Source organism: Aotus nancymaae, unplaced genomic scaffold (assembly GCF_030222135.1).
Source record: "Aotus nancymaae isolate 86718 unplaced genomic scaffold, 86718_ANA_hifiasm-v0.15.2.pri h1tg000016l, whole genome shotgun sequence".
In the NCBI taxonomy this organism is placed as follows: domain Eukaryota; kingdom Metazoa; phylum Chordata; class Mammalia; order Primates; family Aotidae; genus Aotus; species Aotus nancymaae.
Window position 1 is genome coordinate 70,799,193 of NW_026988428.1, and position 18,948 is coordinate 70,818,140.

At 57.4% G+C, this 18,948-nt stretch overlaps 2 protein-coding genes across 7 annotated transcripts in view; one reads left to right on the forward strand and one right to left on the reverse strand.

The window, feature by feature from the left end:
- Positions 1 to 18,948, forward strand: part of CACNA2D4 (calcium voltage-gated channel auxiliary subunit alpha2delta 4) — a 130,084-nt gene that overhangs the window by 83,850 nt on the left and 27,286 nt on the right. The window lies entirely within an intron of this gene.
- On the reverse strand, positions 2,003 to 18,755 carry LRTM2 (leucine rich repeats and transmembrane domains 2). Of its 2 annotated transcripts, none has more exons than XM_012476342.2 (5): positions 18,231 to 18,755; positions 11,172 to 11,356; positions 10,529 to 10,668; positions 7,258 to 7,848; positions 2,003 to 4,522 (listed from the first exon to the last, which is right to left on the reverse strand). In XM_012476342.2, the coding sequence occupies exons 3-5, from the start codon at positions 10,605 to 10,607 to the stop codon at positions 4,068 to 4,070; spliced, it is 1,125 nt and encodes a 374-aa protein (XP_012331765.2). In that variant the 5' UTR covers positions 10,608 to 10,668; positions 11,172 to 11,356; positions 18,231 to 18,755; the 3' UTR covers positions 2,003 to 4,067. The 2 variants fall into 2 exon arrangements, with proteins under 2 accessions (XP_012331765.2, XP_012331767.2); XM_012476344.2 differs by having other exon boundaries at positions 11,172 to 11,359.

The following is an 18,948-nucleotide window of genomic DNA, read 5'->3' on the forward strand; positions in this document are numbered from 1 at the left end:
AGGCTGCTGGCTGTGCTTTCCTCCACTCTCCAATTATTTGACAGCATTTTTAACTCAGAGCTGAATTAGAGCCGAGAGGGGTTGCCATAGAAACAGTGTCCCAGTGCCTCCGGTTTAACTCACTGCAGACAATCGCTCTTACATTCTGGGGTGCATGAATGCCAGAGGAAAAGGATGGGGTGCTGGAGACCTGATACTTCAATTATGAGTTTTCTTTTGGTCTCATTCTGTCACTTCCTTTCCCTGGCCTGTGGCTCAGCCTCCCTGATCCTGGGGCCAGCTGGAGCCTGTAGCTGAAGGAGGGTAGGTGGTTCATTTGCTGTCCCTGGAAACGGCTAGCACTGTGAGCATGTGAGCGCCAGTCCTGCTGAGTGTGGTGTCTGTGGTGGGGGGTGCATGGTGGGGATTGTGCGCTGAGCACGAGGGAATGGTAGGAGACGGGCACTCAGCCAGCCTCTGGGGCAGCAGCGTGCTGCGCGTCACTGCCGTGGATAACGCCACCGGCTCACACAGAAGGCAGTGGCCAGGAGAGATCGTGTTCATCTCTAAGCAGGTGGTTAATTGACAGCTCCTGTAAAATTTCCAGAGAGCCAACTTTTGGATCGGGACCTGTTTTCAATTCTCCATGTCCTCAGGCCCTAGGTGAAGAGTGAGGTCAAGCTCCAGGACTGTGGGGCTGTACTGGGCGAGCATTTGTCCAGCAGACGGGCATTCTTCCAGCACGACTTGGAATGTACACAAGCCCCTGCATGGAGGCCCTTCTTGCCATCTGGGGCTGCAAGAGGCTCCCCTCCCAAGAGGTCGGCCTCAGTATAGGTCCAGCCTTCAGACCTTTGAGGGCTTCCGTCTGGGAACAATGACATTTGAATAACACACGTATGCATGAGAGACCTGTGCCAGGCCTGGGAGGGCCCAGTTCTTGCTTCTGCACTGGAGCTCGGGAATACTTGCCTTGTGCCCTGCTGTAATCATTAGGGCTACAGGATAGCAACACCCTATACCTATCACTGTCTGGGGAGGGCGGACACCCAAGCTCTGCCATGGAGTGAAGCTGAACTCCAGAGGGACCCTGATGGTTCACCTCCCTCCAGGGTTTGCTCCTGGCTTGCTGAGTTGTTAGCCAAAGAAAAGTCCTAGGAAGGAGACAATTCTGCCTTGGCCTCTGAAGACTAATGAACCATATAGCCGAAATCCGGTGAGCCAGCGGCCAGCCCAGCCCCAGGGGGGGTTCTCGGGTCGAGCGCTGAGCCCTGCTCTTCACTGGGGCTTGCAGCATGCTCACCACCCCAGAGGCCTGATGCTCTTCCTCATCCCCTCTCCTCTGTGCCTCACTCCCTAGCCCTCCAGTCTGTGATTCCGAGGCCCACCTGCTGAGCCCCATGAAGGGTTCACTCTGCAGGCCCAGAGTGTGGTTTTCGGGCCCCTGAGTCAGCCCTGAACAGGCTCCTCCTCTCCGCCAGCCCTGCCAGCATCTAGTGAGGCTGACAGAACCCAGGCAACAGAGGCCCCTTCAATGCCCTCCCCTCCCCTGTGCGGCAGCATCCTCTGGCAAACAGTGCCTTCTCTCCACACGGGCCTGTCTGTCCTGGCTGCCAGGGCTGATTCATGTCAAGCCTGGGTAGATGGGCAGCATCCGCAAGGCTCGGGCCCCGGTCGGCTCCCCAGCTCACCTTCGAACCACAGCCGCGGTGCTGCCCAGCAAAGTTACCCTGGAGCTCAGGAACCTGCCTGTCAGGCTAGGGAGGGTGTACCATCCCGACTCTGCCAGGCCACAAGCTCACTGCCCCCAGCCACAGGCCCTCACTCTGATCCAGGACTCAGCCTCAGCTCTCTCCCAGCATTGCCCCAGCCCTGGCCCTGGGCAGGAGGCACCGTCTGTTGTCAGAGTTCTATGCACCAGGGTCATGGCCACCTGCGCTTTGTCCAGCCTCCTGGGGAGGTGGGGGCAGGAGGTGACTCTCCCGGCACCCAAGACACCTTCCCACCCAATGAAACCAGGAAGTACGTAGGAAAATACAGTCTTTATTGTTCTTCTGAAACAACAAACCAGAAATATAATTTTGCCTTTAAAAATCTCTGTCTCAGGCTAAAGATACCACCATTGACAATGCCCTCCCCTCCCCACAGTCCCTTTAGAAAATCCCCAGATCTGGTATCAGCCCGCACGCCAAAAGAAGGAAGACTGTGGCTGAGGCTAGGGTGGCCTGGGGTCCCAGTAAGCAGCCCATGCCAGGTGCCCTCTGTCTACCTGCCAGGACCAACCTTCTCAAAGGCACTCCTCCTGGCCCCCAGCCCACCTCACCCACCCACGGCTGCATAAGCAGGGAGGGTCGGAGGGGGACACAGGAGCTAGGCCTGCCAACTCTCTCCACTCAGACCCTTGGCTTCAGGGTTCTGGCTGGCCTCTTCCAGAGCCCCCATTGAGATTCCACCCGAGAGCCAGAGACAAGCCTGACACCTGCTGAGCCTCTGTGAGCACGACACCTAGGTACCCACCACCATCACACTTCGAAGAAAGGCGGGGCTAGGGAGGGGGACGAGTGACCCTGAAAACCTCCACTGTCTTGGCAGCAGGTGGCTCTGTCCCAGACAGGCTCCCCGCCCACCCTCTGGTTTGGACCCCACCTGGGTGCAATGAAGTGCTCTGGGGAGCCACACTGAGCAGATGAAACCCAGGAACAGAAACCCCATCCTCGCAGCCTCTGGGCAGCCCGTGGCTGCCCCTCCTGCTCCTGGAGTCTGTCTGGGATGAGTTAGCAGGCAATGAGCCTCAGGAGAGCCACCGTGTTCTCTGCCTGCCACCTGCTTTCCCCAGAGGGTGCCACCAATGGCAAAGCACCACCAAGTCCCAGCCCTGAAGTCACAGGCCAGGAGTGCTGAAGATGTAAGGGGAGAGGCACAGAGTCACGGTGCCAGGCTGCAGGCTGTGGAGGAATCGGCGGGGGGCCCCCGGGACCTGGCGCTGTGATGTGCGTGGGCAGGACCGAGGCAACACCAGTGGTGTGTGGCTGGGTTCTCAGGAGGCTGCCATGTGCACATGCAGCCGCTCCAGGCCCCTGGGTGGTATCCCGGGAAAGCCCAGCAGGAGAGGTGTGAGTGGGTTACCATGGTGACAGGAAGTCTCCTCCAGTGGCACCACTTTGGCCCACTTTGGAGGCTCTCAAAGGATCCTGGTGTTACTGGTTGAGTTCCTTCCCTCTGTTGACTTGAGAAGATTGCAGTGAGCAAGCGAGAGGCTCTGTGGTCTCAGGGAGACCCCCGGGGAAAAGCATGTCTCTGCTGTCCCAGTGCTCACAGCCTTGGTCTCCACATGACCGTGTGAGTGTGTGAGAGTGTGTGAGAGAGAGAGAGAGTGTGCATGTGTGTGTGTATTCTTTCAATCCATGTGACTGCACTGGTGATACAAAGGGTGTGTGTGAGTGAATTAGTGAATCCAGAAGCATGTGGTCAGTGTGGCCTATAGCAGATCCAGGGGCTTGATGGCATCGGCCAGGGGTGTATGGTTTTTCTGAGTGCTGGGTCCAGATGGCAGGGCTGGTGTGTTTGCACATTGGTGCCAGCAGTTGTAGAGCTGGACCAGGTTTCATACTGCAGGGGTGTTAAGAACGTCTTTCTGGCTTAGGAGAGAGTCCCAGAAATCTACCCCATCCCTCAGATTCCTCCCTCCCTGTCCCCTCAGTGCAGATGAGGTGGGACCAGCAAGGTAGGACAAGTCACCAGCTGTGGCCACCCCAGGGCAGGAAGGACGACAGGGGAACGCCCAGACTGGAAGCCTCCTCTTGCACACACCTCCTTGCTTTGCTATGGCCAGAGCTTAGGGAGATCCCCCAGAAGTTCCAAAGATGTACTGGCCCAGAGAGGAGCATCAGCAGGAGCCCCCAGCACCGTGGCTTCCAGGGAGCCATGGAAGTGCAGGGAGAGAGCCTGTTGTGGCTTGTCTGCTGGAGGGTGGAAGGAGAGTGGACTGGGGGAAGCAGTGGCCAGCGCCATGTCAAGGTGGGGGCTATGGCAGAGCAATGCGGTGTGCTCTCCCTGACCTTCCTACCTGGCCAGGTGGGGGTGGGCACTCAGGCCACAGAAGAGATCTGCTTCTGGTCCTCGTGCTCACCCTCAGGGTCCCCCATCAGGGGCTGGCGCTTCTTGAGCTCCCGGTGGTACTTGGCCATGAGGGAGGCATAGATGCAGCCGTAGGCAGCAGCCACCACCATCATGATGCAGACGATGCCACACACAACCCCTGCGATGATCACCGTGCCCATGGCTCGCCTCACGCTCGCCGGCCGGTGCCTCTGCTTCTGGGGGCAGACTGTGCTGGGCTCCGGCTCTGGCTCAGCCCCGGGCTTGGGCTTAGCAGGCTCTGGACTGGCCTTGGTGCAGGGTGGCCCAGGAATATCCAGCCCAGCTGAGCTATTCTCGTCCTCCAGCTGGGAGCAGTAGTTGAACATCTCCATGGGGACCATGCGCATGTCCTTCCCCCTCAGCTCCTTGGGGAGGGTGCAGGCAAGCTGGTCCAAGCGCCCCCCTGCATGCAGGAGAAAAAAGAGGCGCTGTCCAGGGGCCCAGAACTTCCACTCCCTCTCCCCATCCCCAGCTCCCCAAAATGGAAGCCCCAGAAGGTAGTTTTTATCAGCAATGTAGTCAATCCTGGAATCGCCATCTATAGAAGAGGAAGCGGAGGAGGGAAAACAGCATTGATTGAGCCAAGTCCACAGTGAGTTACGTATATCGTGCCATTTCATTCTCGCAGAAGCCATGTGAAATGGATATTGTCATTATTCCCATTTTATAGAGAAGCATGCAGCCACTTCCATGCAGCCTGTCCTCTCCTGGGCCAAACTGACCCACAGAGTAAGGCAGTGCTAAATCGGAGGTGCTCAGGAAAGGGCTGTCATTGCAGAGAGCTGAGTGTCCCTGCCACACTCTGCCCCTGAATCTGCCTGCTCATCACCTGTCAGTGAGCCCAGGACACCATCTCAACACAGCATCTTATCCCTCTAGGGTTCTTCCTTCTCACGCAAAGGACAAAAGTCAAACCCACTGCCTCTGCAACTGCCCCTCCATGCAGGACCTTTTGGTCGCCTAAGAATGGGCAGCTCCCTTCTTGGTGTAGGGAGGAAGAGAGTTGGGCAGGAATGTTCTCCTTTTCCTCCTTAGGAGCAATCCAGTGTCCCCATCAGTGTCCCAACCACAGCCCTGTGAATACAAAGGGATCTGAAGGGGGAACCCTGGAGATACACAAGGCCAAGGAGAGGAGGCTGGTGCTGATGAGGAGGTGTGGGTACACGGGCGCACGGGCTCAACCATGACGTCTTCATGGTGATGGTGGAGCCTGGCTCAGACATGGGGAGACACAGATGCAGGACAGGAATAGGGTGAGAGAGAGGGTGGCTGAGGACAAAAATCCGCCTAGATGTCCCCTAGGAAGTGAAAGTTGGATTCTGGCCCTCTTTCAGCTTCCAGTGAAATCTAGACTTAGGCATTAGACCCCCTGCTGAAGAGATTCGGGCTGCAGCCACTCTGTCACTGCCAGCTCCCTCTGCAGCCCATCTGCCGCAAGTCTCTTCCTACAATAGGCATTAATCTTTCCCTGGGATGCTGATGGAAATATTCCAGGATTTTGTTTTTAAAAATGCAAGGTTGAAAGCAACTCTGCTATTGAAAAAGTCTGAAAAATGCACAATCTCATGGCATGCCTTTTTGTGCTGGGAATTCAGTTCCTGACGACCATAGGAGAGGAGGGTGTGCAGACACGTGGCCTAGTTCCTCTGTGCAGCTGATGCCTGGGTGGCCTGCAGCAAACCTCACATCCCAGGGACGTGTATCAGTGGGGCTGCCTGGGGACGCAGAGCTGAATGCTGACAGGTGCAGCCTCATTTCCCTGCTTAGAAGACCCAAGGTTGAATCCTGGCTGTGCCATCTCGTGGAAATTATTTAATTCATTTAATTACATATGAGTCTTAGTTTTCTTAACTATAACATAAGGAGGTCTATCTCAATTAGCTGACATAAGGATTAAAATAATGTACATGAAAAGACACTGGTAAACTGGAAACATACAAGTAGTAATCATCATTTCCCCACTCAGGAAAATGAGAGAAATGATCATAGTGATTAACATTTTGTGGCACTTTATAGTTTGTAAAACATTTTTAATTAACTAATGCAGGAGAATTTTGTGGAAATATTTGAAAGTGTGGCTGGAGATGAAACAAAAGTAGTAAGACTTCAGCGAAAAGCACTGGCGTTATTTTCACAGCTTAAATATTGAGCAAACATTCATTGAGCATCTACTTTGTGCTGGGCACCAAATGGTGTTTCAAGTCCACTTAGTATTTGATCACTACCAGCACGTGAACAGATACATGGACGTTTTGTTGAGGTCTTACTTTGTGAAGCACCTCTCAAGCCGCGTTCTGTGCATTGCCGCATTTAACCCTCACAATGACCCCATGAGATGGATATTGTTTTCTCTCACTTTCCAGACAAGGCCCTGCCACAGCGAGAGGCTAACCAGCTTTCTCAAGTTCACACAGCTAGCAGGTGGCGGAGCCAAAATTCAGACGAGGGTCTGGCCCTCCTCACCACCGTCTTGACTGCCCTCCTTTCCTATGTCACGTGATCATCTCATAAGTCATTTTGGTACTTTCCCACGTTAAAGATAAGGGGAAGGAAAGAGAGTAAAACCTAACCCATTTGACTTCTTCTTGAAGTTTGGATAGCAAAACTTCTTGGGAGAGGAAGTTGGCAGTGTCACCAAAAGGAAGATTTGACTTTACTGAGGATTCATTCTATCCCCTCTCTTGTAAGGGCAGATGTTTAAGAGGCGGCTGTATTCTTCAGAAGAAGAGCTGTTTTTCCCCCTCCTTCCACCACACTGGGGAAGCCCACAGGCAAACCTGGTGGGATAGCCCAGGTGTCTCTACTTCCCTTACGTAACTTACAAAAGGGAGATCAAGTTCAGTGAGTCCCCCTAGGAGGAAGTGGGGAGCTGGCTGGGGGAGGGGACGCAGAGTGGGGAGGGGAGGGTGGGGGTGGAGGGAGCAGCACCAGCCTCTCTCCCGCTGGCAGGAAGGGTGATGGCTCATCATCTGAGGGGAGGCTTGTGACTCTTCTAGCCGAGCTGGCACAGAGGCAGGGTCGCCCCCTTCTTTCCCCTGGCCTGCTCTCTGAGTCAGCGCCCAGCCACCAGGAGGAAAGTGTGGGGCCAGGGGTTATTCTCCCAATCCCTCTGGCCCCAGCAGGGCCGGCTGTGCTCACCTCGGTAGGAGAACCACTCCATCCAGTGTTTGAAATCACGCAGGTTACAGTCACACTCCCAGGGGTTATCCCCCACCTGCAACAGCTGCAGGTTCGCCAGGGGTTCAAACGTCAGCCGGTCCAGGTTCTGAAGGCGATTGGAGCGAAGCGAGAGGGAGCGCAGAGCCAGGAGCCCATCAAAAAGGCCAGGGGGCAGCTGGGCCAGGCCGTTGATGGACAGGTCCAGGTGGCGGAGCAGCGGAGAGTGCCGCAGCAGGTCTCTGTCCAGGGTCCTGATGCTATTATTGCGCAGCTGCAGCTCGGTCAGATTGGTCAGGTCCCCGAAAATGGAGTGGGGCAGCTGGTCCAGGAAGTTGTTGGACAGGTCCAAGCGCTGCAGGCTGGACAGGTTGGTGAAAGCCCAGCTTGGCAGGGCACTCAGCTTATTGTTCAGGAGCAAGAGGGTTCGGGTGGCCGCAGGTACATCCGGGGGCACCGCGGTGAGGCCTAGGCCACTGCAGTCCACCTCCAGGCTGCGGCTGTCACACTTGCAGGAGAAGGGGCAGGTGGGGAGGGCCTCCACTGCATACAGGGCGATCCAGCAGGTGATCCCTTGATGGAAGGGACAGACGGGGGAAAGAAAGCAACAGGCCAGGTCACCACCTCCTGCTTCTCTCCCCTCCTTTCTAGCTCATATCATAACAGGCTCTTGGTTTTATCTCCTTTGACACAAACCACAATCAATGCATAAACATTTATTAACCACATAAAAGGATAATTAACAAATCGAAAGCCACTTCCATATTAATGGGCATCACACAGTGTCTGCAGGGAGCCCTGCCTTGCCACACATCTGGCAGAGAAATCACTTGAGTGGAGAATGACTCTGCAGACTCAGCCAGGGCCCAGAGGATGAGCCACCCTAGTGCACAGCGATGGGAAGCTCACGGGGCCTCCCACAGTCAGCTCCTGGGGAGCTTAGGTCCCACTGACACCATGGATGTTGATAAAATAAAGGAGATAAGGTTGTCAGAGAAACCCGCTCCCATGCCCTCTTCCAGTGTCTGCCAGGACAATTTCTCTTTCCCAAGGAAAATGGCCTGGCTGCTGGCTCCCTCCGCTCTGCGGCCCACCCCGACTCTGGAGCTGCGCTGAAGACAGGCTGTGTATTGAAGCGAGAGCACAAAATGGCACTCCTAGCCCTGTCCTTCACAGCTTCCCAGGTGCTGTTACTTTTCCATGAACCCCACACCCAAGATGACGCCAGCAACTTGGCGTGAGGCTTTAGAGCCCAGGCTGTGCGCCTAGGGTCCCATTGTGGGAATGACAGGCTAAGACGCACAAATCCACTTCGGCATTGACAAATCACCAGCCCAGGAAAAGTTCCACCCTAAAGTTGACCCCCACCCTAAAGCCATCCAGGATCTCAGCCTGTGCTTCTGTTCCTAGGGGCTACAGGGCAGCATTTATGCACAATGGCTTGATTCACAGAGTTCCTTTCCTGGTCCCATCTTTTGCCCAAGACCCTTCTGTGTAGCAAGCCTGGGGTCCCATCTGCAGGGCTGGAGGGAGTGACCCTCAGCGAACAATCACATCAGAGCAGTGCCTTCCATTGCGGAGCGACCCTTTCCAGTAGTGGCCTTAAAAACCCCTAAGTGTTCTCCTGAGGAGCAGAGAAGGCTGGTGAAAAGGAACTGGGAAGCACTCAAAATAGCTCAGCCCCATCAGGTCAGCCCAGCCAAGGTCAGTTCCACCCAGCCAAGAGGAAAGACCCCAGCCAGAGAACTGGTAGAAAAGTTCAGATCCAGCTCATAGCCATCGGCCCACCCCCACCTGGGTGCCTGGGTGGGACAGCCTTGAGTCTCTGTCCAATAGGGGCCTGGGTGTCTGGTGTCCACAGGATGAGACTCTTCGCTTCCCCCGCCTGGAGGGTCGATGACAGCTGAGAGCCACGTGTCAGATCTGGCTTAGGCCTCCCTGCACCTAACAGTGGGCCTTGCTGTTCTCGGTGAGAAGTGAGCACAGGCACAGGCACAGCCCTTGAAGTCCACTGGGGAGACCCCTTCTGGCCATCTGGGGTCACCTCATGTCACGGCTCAGCCTCTCACCCCTCTAAGCCCATCTGCTACCAGATCATCTGGCTCCACACCACCACCCCAAGCCATTTGAAAATCAGCATTCTTCAGACTTGACTTTCCCCAGGAAAAAAATTCAACCCATTCAGCTTCCCTCTTAAAGAATCAGCATCACCAGAAGCCACTCACCCCACCCAGAGAAGGGGCTGACAGCGGGCCAAGGGAGCTGCTGGAGAAGAGCAACCCTCCGCCTGCCCACCTCTCCAGGAGACCAGGGCGGCATAAAAGCTCCAGTGACAAGAAAACATAATCCCGTATTGCGAGGTGTTGAGTGATTCTAGAATGAGGTTGAAAGGAGATCTGAGTCACTCAGGGGCCAGCCTCTTACATGGTGAATAATTCAGGCTGCCCGTGTTGTGGGGCACTGTATCACAGGGCTGGCCACAGCGGGAAGTCAGGCAGAAGGCTGTCCCACAGGACCATCTCCTCCCTGCCACCTAGCCTTGGGCAGACCAGCCCCTGCTGACCTTGTCCCTTTGACACATATAAAGAGAATTCTCAGGGCTCCTTTCATGCCGACAGCTGCCAAGCGTTGCCTTCATTCACGCTTCCTCTCCTTTTTGGTAAATGGAGGGCTCAGTCTGCCCACATGCAGGAGGGGCTGGGCCCACACCCCAAAGTCTCTTCCAGCACCGCATCCCAAGAGCCCACTAGGTTCTCTACTGAGAGGTGGGAAAGCAGAGGCATAAGAAGCATAAGAGACATCTCTAAGCTGACCCAGCTCCTGGCCGAGGCCAGCCAAGGGGGCAGTTCCCCATGGGAGCAAAAGGGCTTGCCACAGTCTGTGAAACACAGGCTGACAAGCTCAGGCTGGCGAGCTCAGACCCCAGTGAGGTTGTGTAAGACTCAGCAGGCCTGCATCCCAGCAGAGCTCTTTTCTTATTGGGGACCCCGGCAAGGTGATAAGAGACTTACCTGCGGGAGGTAGAACAACTGTGGTGGCCTCCAACTCCGAGTCTAACCACTCAGCACTCTGCGGTGACTCTGACTGGTGGGGATGCTGTCACCATGGGCATGACCTGTCTTCCCAAAACATGGCCTCGGGCATCCCAGGAAGATCTGGCCTAGGCCTCCCTGCAGCCTAAGTGTTGCTACCCACGGTCACCTTGGCACCCCCACCCCACCCACGCCCTCCTCCAGGCCAGGAGTGTACTCACAGGACACCTGCCTCCACTGCAGGGCAAGCCTGCCCCTCTGCTCAGGGCTGCTGCCCGGTGCCAGCATGGTGAGGCCCATGGCTCTCCGGGCCCTGTCGCTCTGGGGAGAGAGGAGCCCCTGGGTGCGCCGCCTGTCAGTCCTGAGGGAGGGAGGAGCACTGAGCCCAGGCAGGCGTGGGAGCCCCGTTCCAACCCAGGGGTTAGGGAGAGGGCCCAGGTGTCTCTTTACACTCCTCATGCCCTCTCCTGTTCCTCTGTTATGATTCCCTGGGTTGGGGAAGAAGAGGAGCCAGGGAGCAGAAGGAGAGGAGCCAGGAAACCTTCAACCCCCTGGGGTGGGGGCGGGCAGGTTTCACCTTCCCAGGAACCCGAGGGCGAGGGCGGGCATAGTGCTGCCAGGCTGGGGGCGCACCCGAGTGTCCACCCAGCCTCCACTGCCTTCTTGTTGCCTCTGGAGTATGTTGATCACTGAAATGTTTTCATGGCAACATGGTCTCCCATCTAGGCATTCGTTGAGTTACAGGTGGAGAAACTAAGGTCGTCTCTCCGAGGTGATCAGTGAGGTCACAGGCCATAGCTGTCACCTGTCCCTGGAGGCTCCCCTCACCTGGGTCCCAGTTTCTGCAGCCCCACCACAGCTCACCATGGCCCCAGGGAGGCAGGGGCCAGGCCCCTGGCAGCTGCAGCCACGTAGGGTGTGAGCCACTGGGTGGCCTGCCGCTTCCCCCTGCTCTGCCGCCGCCCTCGCAGAGGTGAATAGCAGCGCTCTGTCTTCCGCCAGCCGGGCTATAATAAGACTCATCAGCTCAGGGGTTCATGCTGCAGCAGCTGCTAGGAAGAGACAGGGACACAGAGGAGAGGTGAGATCGCAGAGCAGGGCCCTGAGGTGGCCAGGGTGCAGGAGCAGGCTTCCTTTCGAGGGGACAAGGGGGCACTTACCCTTTCTAGGGTCTGCCCCCCAGTGTCTCTCAACTGGGACACAGGCTGTGTGCTGGGGTCTCCACTTCCTTCCAGATGGGAGGCCCAGGCTGCCAGCCCATCAGAGAGGGGACAGGGGACTGGCATGTGTTTACCTGCTGCAGCTGGAGGGGACGTGGCCAAGAGGGAGGTGCCCACACCGCTCTCTGCACTCCACAGGTTCCCTGCGCCAGGCAGCTCCCAGCCTCTGACCTTCCTTGGTTGCCAGATTTGTCCCTGGGTGATTCCTGGTTGCAGCCTCCCTCTCCCTGCCCCCATGGGCCTGTGCAATTCTGGGGGCTGATATCAACACCAGAGTGGAGCTGACAGCCCCGTAGGTGGATGGAGCCGCTGGGAAGCTTGAGTGCTGAGCCCAGAAATCTCAGCCCATTTGTGCAGGTTTCCCCTGGGGATTAGGGTCCTGCTGCTGCGAACCCTGTTGCGCCATCTTCTCCCCTCTGCTCCCCTCGGCCCCTCCCTCCTCGAGTGCTCCTCAGGCTGCCACAGCAGTGCCCAGTTAGAACAGGACAGTCGGCTCTGCCCCCAGCAAGGGCAGCCTGCTTAGGAGCGGAGATCTGCCCTCTTGGCTGTCTTTCCTCCCCTTCCCCCACACAGCGAGGCTGCCAGCCCACCAAGGGCCCTGCAGGGGCTGGCAGAGGGATCACAAGGCTGGGCACGATTGCAGGCAGCCCAGGTCCCCATGCAGCCTGCGGGTGGACCTGTGTCCCTGGCATGAGGGGTGCAGGAGCCCCTGAGAGTGGCGCTGTCACAGTTCTCCAACCACTGTCTCAAGGCCAGGTCCCAGTGGGCTCCTGGTGCCTGTTGGCAGGGGTAGGGGCTCTGGGTTCAAATCCCTGTCTGGCCACTTCTTTAAACAAACTGCTTAAGCTCTCTGGGCCTCAGCTTCTTTACGTCTAGAAGTGGTGACCACAATACCTGATTGGTGGAATTTCTATGAGGATCAATCTAGTGAAGGGAGGAGAGTTGACACGCTCAGGGCACATCACCATGGAAATTCAGGCAAAGGCTCCTGCTCCTAACTTGGACTTGAGCCCAAGACAGGCGTGACGAGCAGTAGTTCCTCCCTCCAAGGGAGAGGGGTGTCAGCAGCAGGTCTATGTGACAGCTTTCTTTCCTGGTCCCACCAACCTCATATGTAATGTTATTTCTCACTTCTGAGCACTCTGGCCCTGTGGAGTCTATATATTTCTGCCCCACACCCATGGCCTTCATGGTCCTGCCTTCAAACAGCAGCACCCACGCTGTCTGTCCCTCAAGCCCTGACCTTCAGAACAATCTCTCCTACTCAATCAAGAATGCCCATAACAAGAGCTCACAGTCCACGGCCACCCAAGGCTCAGAGACAATGATCACTTGCCCAAGGTCACATGGTAAGTCAGGGACTGGATTGCAGGTTTCTGAGCCAGGCTGCTCTGACTCCCTGTAGACTGTCACCCAGCAGTGACCCTTTCAGGGAGATAGTTATGTGTGCACAGAGCAGGGCACACACACAGGCCTCCCAGACATGCGCTTGGAGCCCTGTACACAGACGTGATGCAAACACACACCCACAGAGAGCTGTGCAGCTAGGCATGTGCGAACACACATGTGCCCCCATGCCTGCACACATGCACACGCGCACCTTGCTGGCAGCACTCCAGCACTTCTCAAATGCCAACACTCAGGCAGCTGATGAGATGCCGCTATGTTCCCGAATGTCCCCAGCAAACGGATGTGTAAGCCACCTCCAGCCTGGAAGTCAGGTCTAGAGAGAACCCCTGCGGGGCAGTCCCTAACCCCTAAGACAGTTCCTATGCTCAGGGCCCATGTTGAGGCTGGATACCCCATCCAGGCTTCTGCTCCCACTCCTTCTGGCTTGCTGCAGGCAGACAGGGAGTGGAGAAACCCTCCCACCCAAGCTCAGGCCAGTTTCCACCTAAGACTTCTGCCTCCTCTGGGCAGATTCCTCTTTTGCACCCCACCCTTTCCTGTCCCTCAATGTCTCCCCCACTGTGAGCCCAGGGGTTGACCAGCAAACAGGCTGGTGAAGGTGGCCTCTTGTGCGGGTCTGGATGTCCCATCCCCAGCCTCAAATGGGATGTCACCTGCACAAGTCAGGCAAGTCCCCGCAATGCAGACCCGCAGGTGTCTTGCGAGGTGGCAGGACGCTGTTGATCCTGGTAGCGTCTAGAGAAGTGCAAGCCCCCCAGGTCCACGTAGATATGCCCCATGCTCTCTGAGCAGCTAATCCTGCCAATGGGTCCCTTGGGCTTCCTGCTGGAAGAGCCTTCCCAAGAGCAGCAAGAGCAGCGCAGCTCGCAGGGGAGGCCCGTCATGCATGTGCGGCACCACAGAAGGACTCCAGGGAGAGGTGGGGCTGCAGCAGCACTTCCTAGTTCCTTAGCCTCCGCCTACCAGCACACCTCCATCCAAAGGACCCTTCCCACCCCCAGAAGAGTGGAGCCTCCTTAAGGAAAGGGGGTGACCTACATTAGGAAGCTTGGAGAGCAGCTGCTGCAGCAGGCACTGACAGCTGCTGAAATCAATTCACAGTCTGGGAGGGAAGTCCCCACCCAGGGTGCAGCATGGGGGACAGCCAGATCTCCTCTCTCCAGGTCCCATGGCCTCATTCCCTATGGATGCTGGGCCTGCTCCTAACCCAGTCCTAGAGAACAGGGAGGCCAAAGATAAGGGGTTAGGCCTCCATGGAGTCCCTGGTTTCCCTTCCAGAGAGAGCCAGGATTGGAGAATGGGGCTGAGGAGCTCAAAGCTGCCCAGTGAGGAACTCTGGAGCACCAGAAACATGGGGTTTTGAGGAGCACCAGAAACTCTGGAGCACCAGAAACACAGGGCTACAGAGCGTAGCCCATTGCACCTCGAAGTGTGGTCCACGGACCAGCGGCATTGGTCTAGCTTGGGAGCCTTGCAGGAAGGCAGTCTCAGGTGGCATCCAGAGTGAGTGAGTCAGAATCTGCATTTTAACAAGATTCCCCAGGTGATTTTCATGCATATTAGCGTTCGATAACTACTAGGCCGGCACCTCTTAGCAGGGCAAATGTCCACCAAGGAGATCATGCTGGCCTGTCCCTGAGCCTCCAGGACGCAGTGAGAAGCGAACTGGGACCTGGGGAGAAACTATTACCACAGTCACAGACCTGTGGAGTGCTCGTAATCCTTGTAACAACTCTCTGAGGTTAGTGTTCTTGTTACTATCATTTTGCAGATGGGGGAAATTGAGGCACAGGAAATTAAGTAACTCGCCTAAAATTAAGCAAATGGATTCACACGGCACTGAGCCCAAGCTCTCTGGCTCCTAACTCAGTTGTCTGCTTACACACGGTTACTTGTACAGGAAAGGCAGAGGTAGGAAAGGAAGATGCCGCCTTTCCTCTGAATGGTCCTCTGCAGTGCCCACAGCATTGCCTGGTCCACTCTCGCTGGAGCTGAGAAGGCAGCTGATTTGTCCCCATAGACCTGATGAAGGAAGAGGTTTTGTGACTTGCTGGACTGAGATGCAAGCAAGCCAGGTTCCCCCCTTCCCAGCCTCCCTTCTTGAAGCTCTGGAGGCCGGGCGCTGTGGCTCACGCCTATAATCCCAGCACTTTGGGAGGCCGAGGCTGGTGGATCACGAGGCCAAGAGATCGAAACCATCCTGGTCAACATGGTGAAACCCCATCTCTTCTAAAAATACAAAAAATTAGCTGGGCATGGTGGTGCACGCCTGCAGTCCCAGCTACTGGGGAGGCTGAGGCAGGAGAATTGCTTGAACTCAGGAGGCAGAGATTGCAGCGAGCTGAGATCGCGCCATTGTACTCCAGCCTGGGTAACAAGAGTGAAACTCCTCCATCCCCCCCAAAAAAAAAAAGAAAAAAAAGAAGCCCTGGGAGGCCAGGCTTATACAGAGAGTGGAGGGGTCTTTCTAGAAACCTTTCTGGCTGGGGGATGTGTTGTGTGCTGAGGTGAGGGGAGTAGGCTGGAGCTCTGATCTGGGGCAGCCAGGGCTAGGGAGGCCATGGAGGAGCAGCAGGCCCCAGTAGGAGCAGGGGGTTCCACGTGCGGAGCTGAGTGGGCTGCAGCCACCCTGGAGACTGGGGGTGGGAGCTGCCTCCCTGCTAGCGCCCCACCTGGCCCCTCAGGGCATGGAGCAGCCTGATGCACTCATTCACTGTGGAAAGCTAAGTTGGGACGGCGGAAGCCTGGACGCTCCATGCACCTGCCCCTTCCACTCCTCCTCAGATGGAATGAATTAATCTAGGCTCAGGCTCTCGCTGGAAACCGCCAGCACGCTCCCCTGGTGTCCGCGCCCGTCCTCTCATGCGTCTGCGCATGTCTATCCCTCCATGTCAAGTGTCCAAGACACACAGCCAGTTACTGCCCATCAGGCCTCCACCTCTGAGTTCCTGACTCCTGGGCCATCACGCCGGCCCTACCGTGCGCCCGCTCTGCTGGCATCTCCCCTGGGTCAAGGGTCCCTGACTCAGGACAAGGCCTCCACAACCCTCAGCATGGAAGACTCACAGAACTCCTCATATCCAAGTTCCCTCATTTGGGTAAAAGGGGCCTTGGCAGCCCACTCTGCCACCCCCTTCACTCTGCAGAAGGCCAGAGAGAACCAGAGCTGGGACTGGGTTCATGCCCTGGGCCTGCAGGGGCAGTGCCCTTCTGTCAATCCCAGAAAAGCTGAGAGGGAGCCCAGAGAGTGGGCAGCCAGAGCCCCACACAGAAGATGGCAGAGATTCTGTGTGGCCGGGACGCAGAGGACGCTGCCATTGCTGTCCAGGTTGGGCTCCCCCCGACGCTGCACATGGGGCATCCAGAGCGTCTAGGACACACGCTAGATCTCTTCCCTGCCCACCACCCCCATTACACATACTGCCCAGGCAGCAAGGAAGCAGGTTTTGTACTCGGAACAGACATATGCCCTCCTGGTTCATTTTAAAACACATGCCCCATCCTCACCCTCAGCTTCCTACACTCCCGTTTCCTTGTCAGATATTCTCAATCCCAAACAGACCCTCTGGGAAGCAGAACAGAGAAGCCACCTCAGCAGCTCCTCATGGGAGCTGCTCCCTAACATGAAGGATATAAGGTGTCCACTGGGCCCTAGGGCTGGGCTCAGGGTGGTGGCCGCAGGCAAGGTGCAGGGGAGGCCTGGCTGGGTGAGGAAGGAGGAAGACCAGAGGGGCAAACAGCCTCTATGCTGGCTCCTTCCTCCTCTGCCCACCCCCAGAGCTCCCAAACACCCCTAGTCATCGCATACACGCCGTCCCCTCCTCCCTTCCTGCACTGCCCGCTGAGGCCAAAGCAGCCCAGAGGTGGCCCCTGGGCCCTGATGCCTGGGAAATGGGAGCAGGGTTTGCTCATCCTGGGCCCAGACAGGCTTCTGCCAACTCCCAAAGACACCAGATCAGCTGTTTAAGTAGCCACTCTCCTTCCCCTCCCCGCGGGCCTGGCTTTCCTGGTCTCCCTCTTTTGGCAGTGCTGAGACTTTCTTTCTGCGGTGGGGAGTGGGGGTGGGAAGAGCTGGGCTCTTCTTGGCAGCCCGGAAGCTGCTGTCGGGTTTCCCTACCAGCTGGACTTCCCCCGCCTCAGCTCCACGTGCTCGGCTCCCTCCCCGCCCCCACCTGAGGCAGTTATCTAAGCTGCAGGGGTGTCATCTGAGTCACACAGAGGCACTGCCCAAAGGGCCCTGACAGCCAGGTGCCAGCACCCCCCAGAAATGTGGACGGCTTGGGGGTGGGGGAGGCAGACCCACCAACTGGAACCTAGCCCCAGACCTGTGCGGAGGTGCAGGAATATGAACTTCCGGCTCCCGGTCAGGCTGCCCCTCTCTCTGGCGCTGTCCAAATGGGCCTGGGGGATTGAGAGCAACTGCCCACTCCACTCAGGGGTGTCTGTGCCCCCTGCCTGGGTCAAGAAGCCAGACAGGCCTGGTCCCGCTGTGGTCCCCGGCCCCCCAGCTCAGGGCACAGCCCCCACTAAGACTCCTTGACCCATTTGTAGATGGACGGCTGGGTGTACAGCTGCGGGACACCCCAGCAGGTTCTCACAGGCCTGGTTCTCCTGTCTTGCCCTTGGGCTAGCGGGGAAGGGCTTCTCTCTCTTGCCCATTCCCGGCCTCACGCTCACCTGGGAGGCTTCAGGCATAGCCAAGTGGACCTGTGCTCATCTGGGGGAGGGTTCCTCCACACCCTTGTCCAAGGACAGCCACCTGCAGGCAGGCTGTAGGGAGGCCCAGTCCCCGGGTCTGTGCCCATGCCTCAGACACCCAGACCCTCCACCTTGCCACCCTCCACCCCAAGCCTTCCTCTTATCTGTTCCTAGCACTCAGCTGCCGTCCCACCCACTTCCCTTGACACCCGAGTTTCTTGGGGCTGTCTGTGCAGAGCCGGACACACAGACAGCACAAGGCTCCTGGCTGCTTCTTGCATGCTGCAGGGACTGGTTTCCATGCCACCCGGGGCTGGCATCTGGCACCAGCGCTGCCCTCCTCCCGCTTCCCAGCAGAATCCACAGCTCTTGTCCCCAGCACTGTGGGATCAGAGTTCCCAGTGTCGTGCACCTTTGGGATGCTCAGGTGCCTGAGCCCGAGTAGCTTCTTCGGCCCCAGCAATTGCCCCCAGGTGGGAAGCAACTGCAGCTATTCCTGCAGGGCAAAGAGATGGCCGGTCCCCACTTCCCATGCCCCACCACCCCCTGTCCGCACCAACCCTCCATTCCTTCCCACCAGCGGCTCAGCACTCACCCGTCTTTACTCTGACCGCAAACGCCTTCAATCAGGTGGCTCTCAATCTTCCAGTGAGACCCTCCTGGGATTCCTGGAGAAATCCAGACACCACCGGCAGGCAGAGCACAGTGGGCACTGGTGCCAGAGTCTCCACTCAGCGGGAGCAGGGGCTGGCACACAGCACACAGCACCAGGAGGTGGACTGCTTGCGGCAGACAGGGGACGGGGCTGCTGGGTCAGTCACAAACTGAGAGGAAACAGAGGGATGGAGGGAGAGAGAGAGGAGAGAGGGAAGAAAGGGGCGAGGGAGGAGAGCGCGCGCGTGTGCGCGAGCAACAAGCCGGAGCAGAGCGGGGAGTGACAGCTGGGGTGCATCTGTGATGACAGCGGCAGCAGCACACACAGGCGCACACCAGAGGCACCACGGCCGCTGCGAGGGCTGTGCTCACCCTGTCCGTGCTCACATTTCAGTGGAAAACGGTGCCTGTGGATGAATCGCTGCTGACCCCCAAGAGGAGGAAAGCTGTTTCACCACCACCTCCATCTCCCACCCCGCGCCTCCAGGCTCTCCCTCACCCCCGGGCTGCACCTGTCTTCTGTGCCTCTCTCCTCTCTCCCCTTCCATCTGGGGAAAGAAGGGCAGGCGCAGACACAGAGCCAGCGGCTGACTTTTGTTCCCATTGAGGCCCCCCTGGGAAGCGGGTCTTTCTCCTATTTCAGAGACATGCAAGGCAGC

What these genes read in the sequence shown, in the direction of transcription:
- LRTM2 (XM_012476342.2), bottom strand. Translation starts at nt 10,607, where the DNA reads ATGGGCCTCACCATGCTGGCACCGGGCAGCAGCCCTGAGCAGAGGGGC. An exon ending in GCAGTGGAGGCAGGTGTCCT is followed by an intron (nt 7,849 to 10,528) that starts GTGAGTACACTC and finishes CCTTCCATCAAG; the next exon opens with GGATCACCTGCTGGATCGCC. An exon ending in GGAGTGGTTCTCCTACCGAG is followed by an intron (nt 4,523 to 7,257) that starts GTGAGCACAGCC and finishes TCCTGCATGCAG; the next exon opens with GGGGGCGCTTGGACCAGCTT.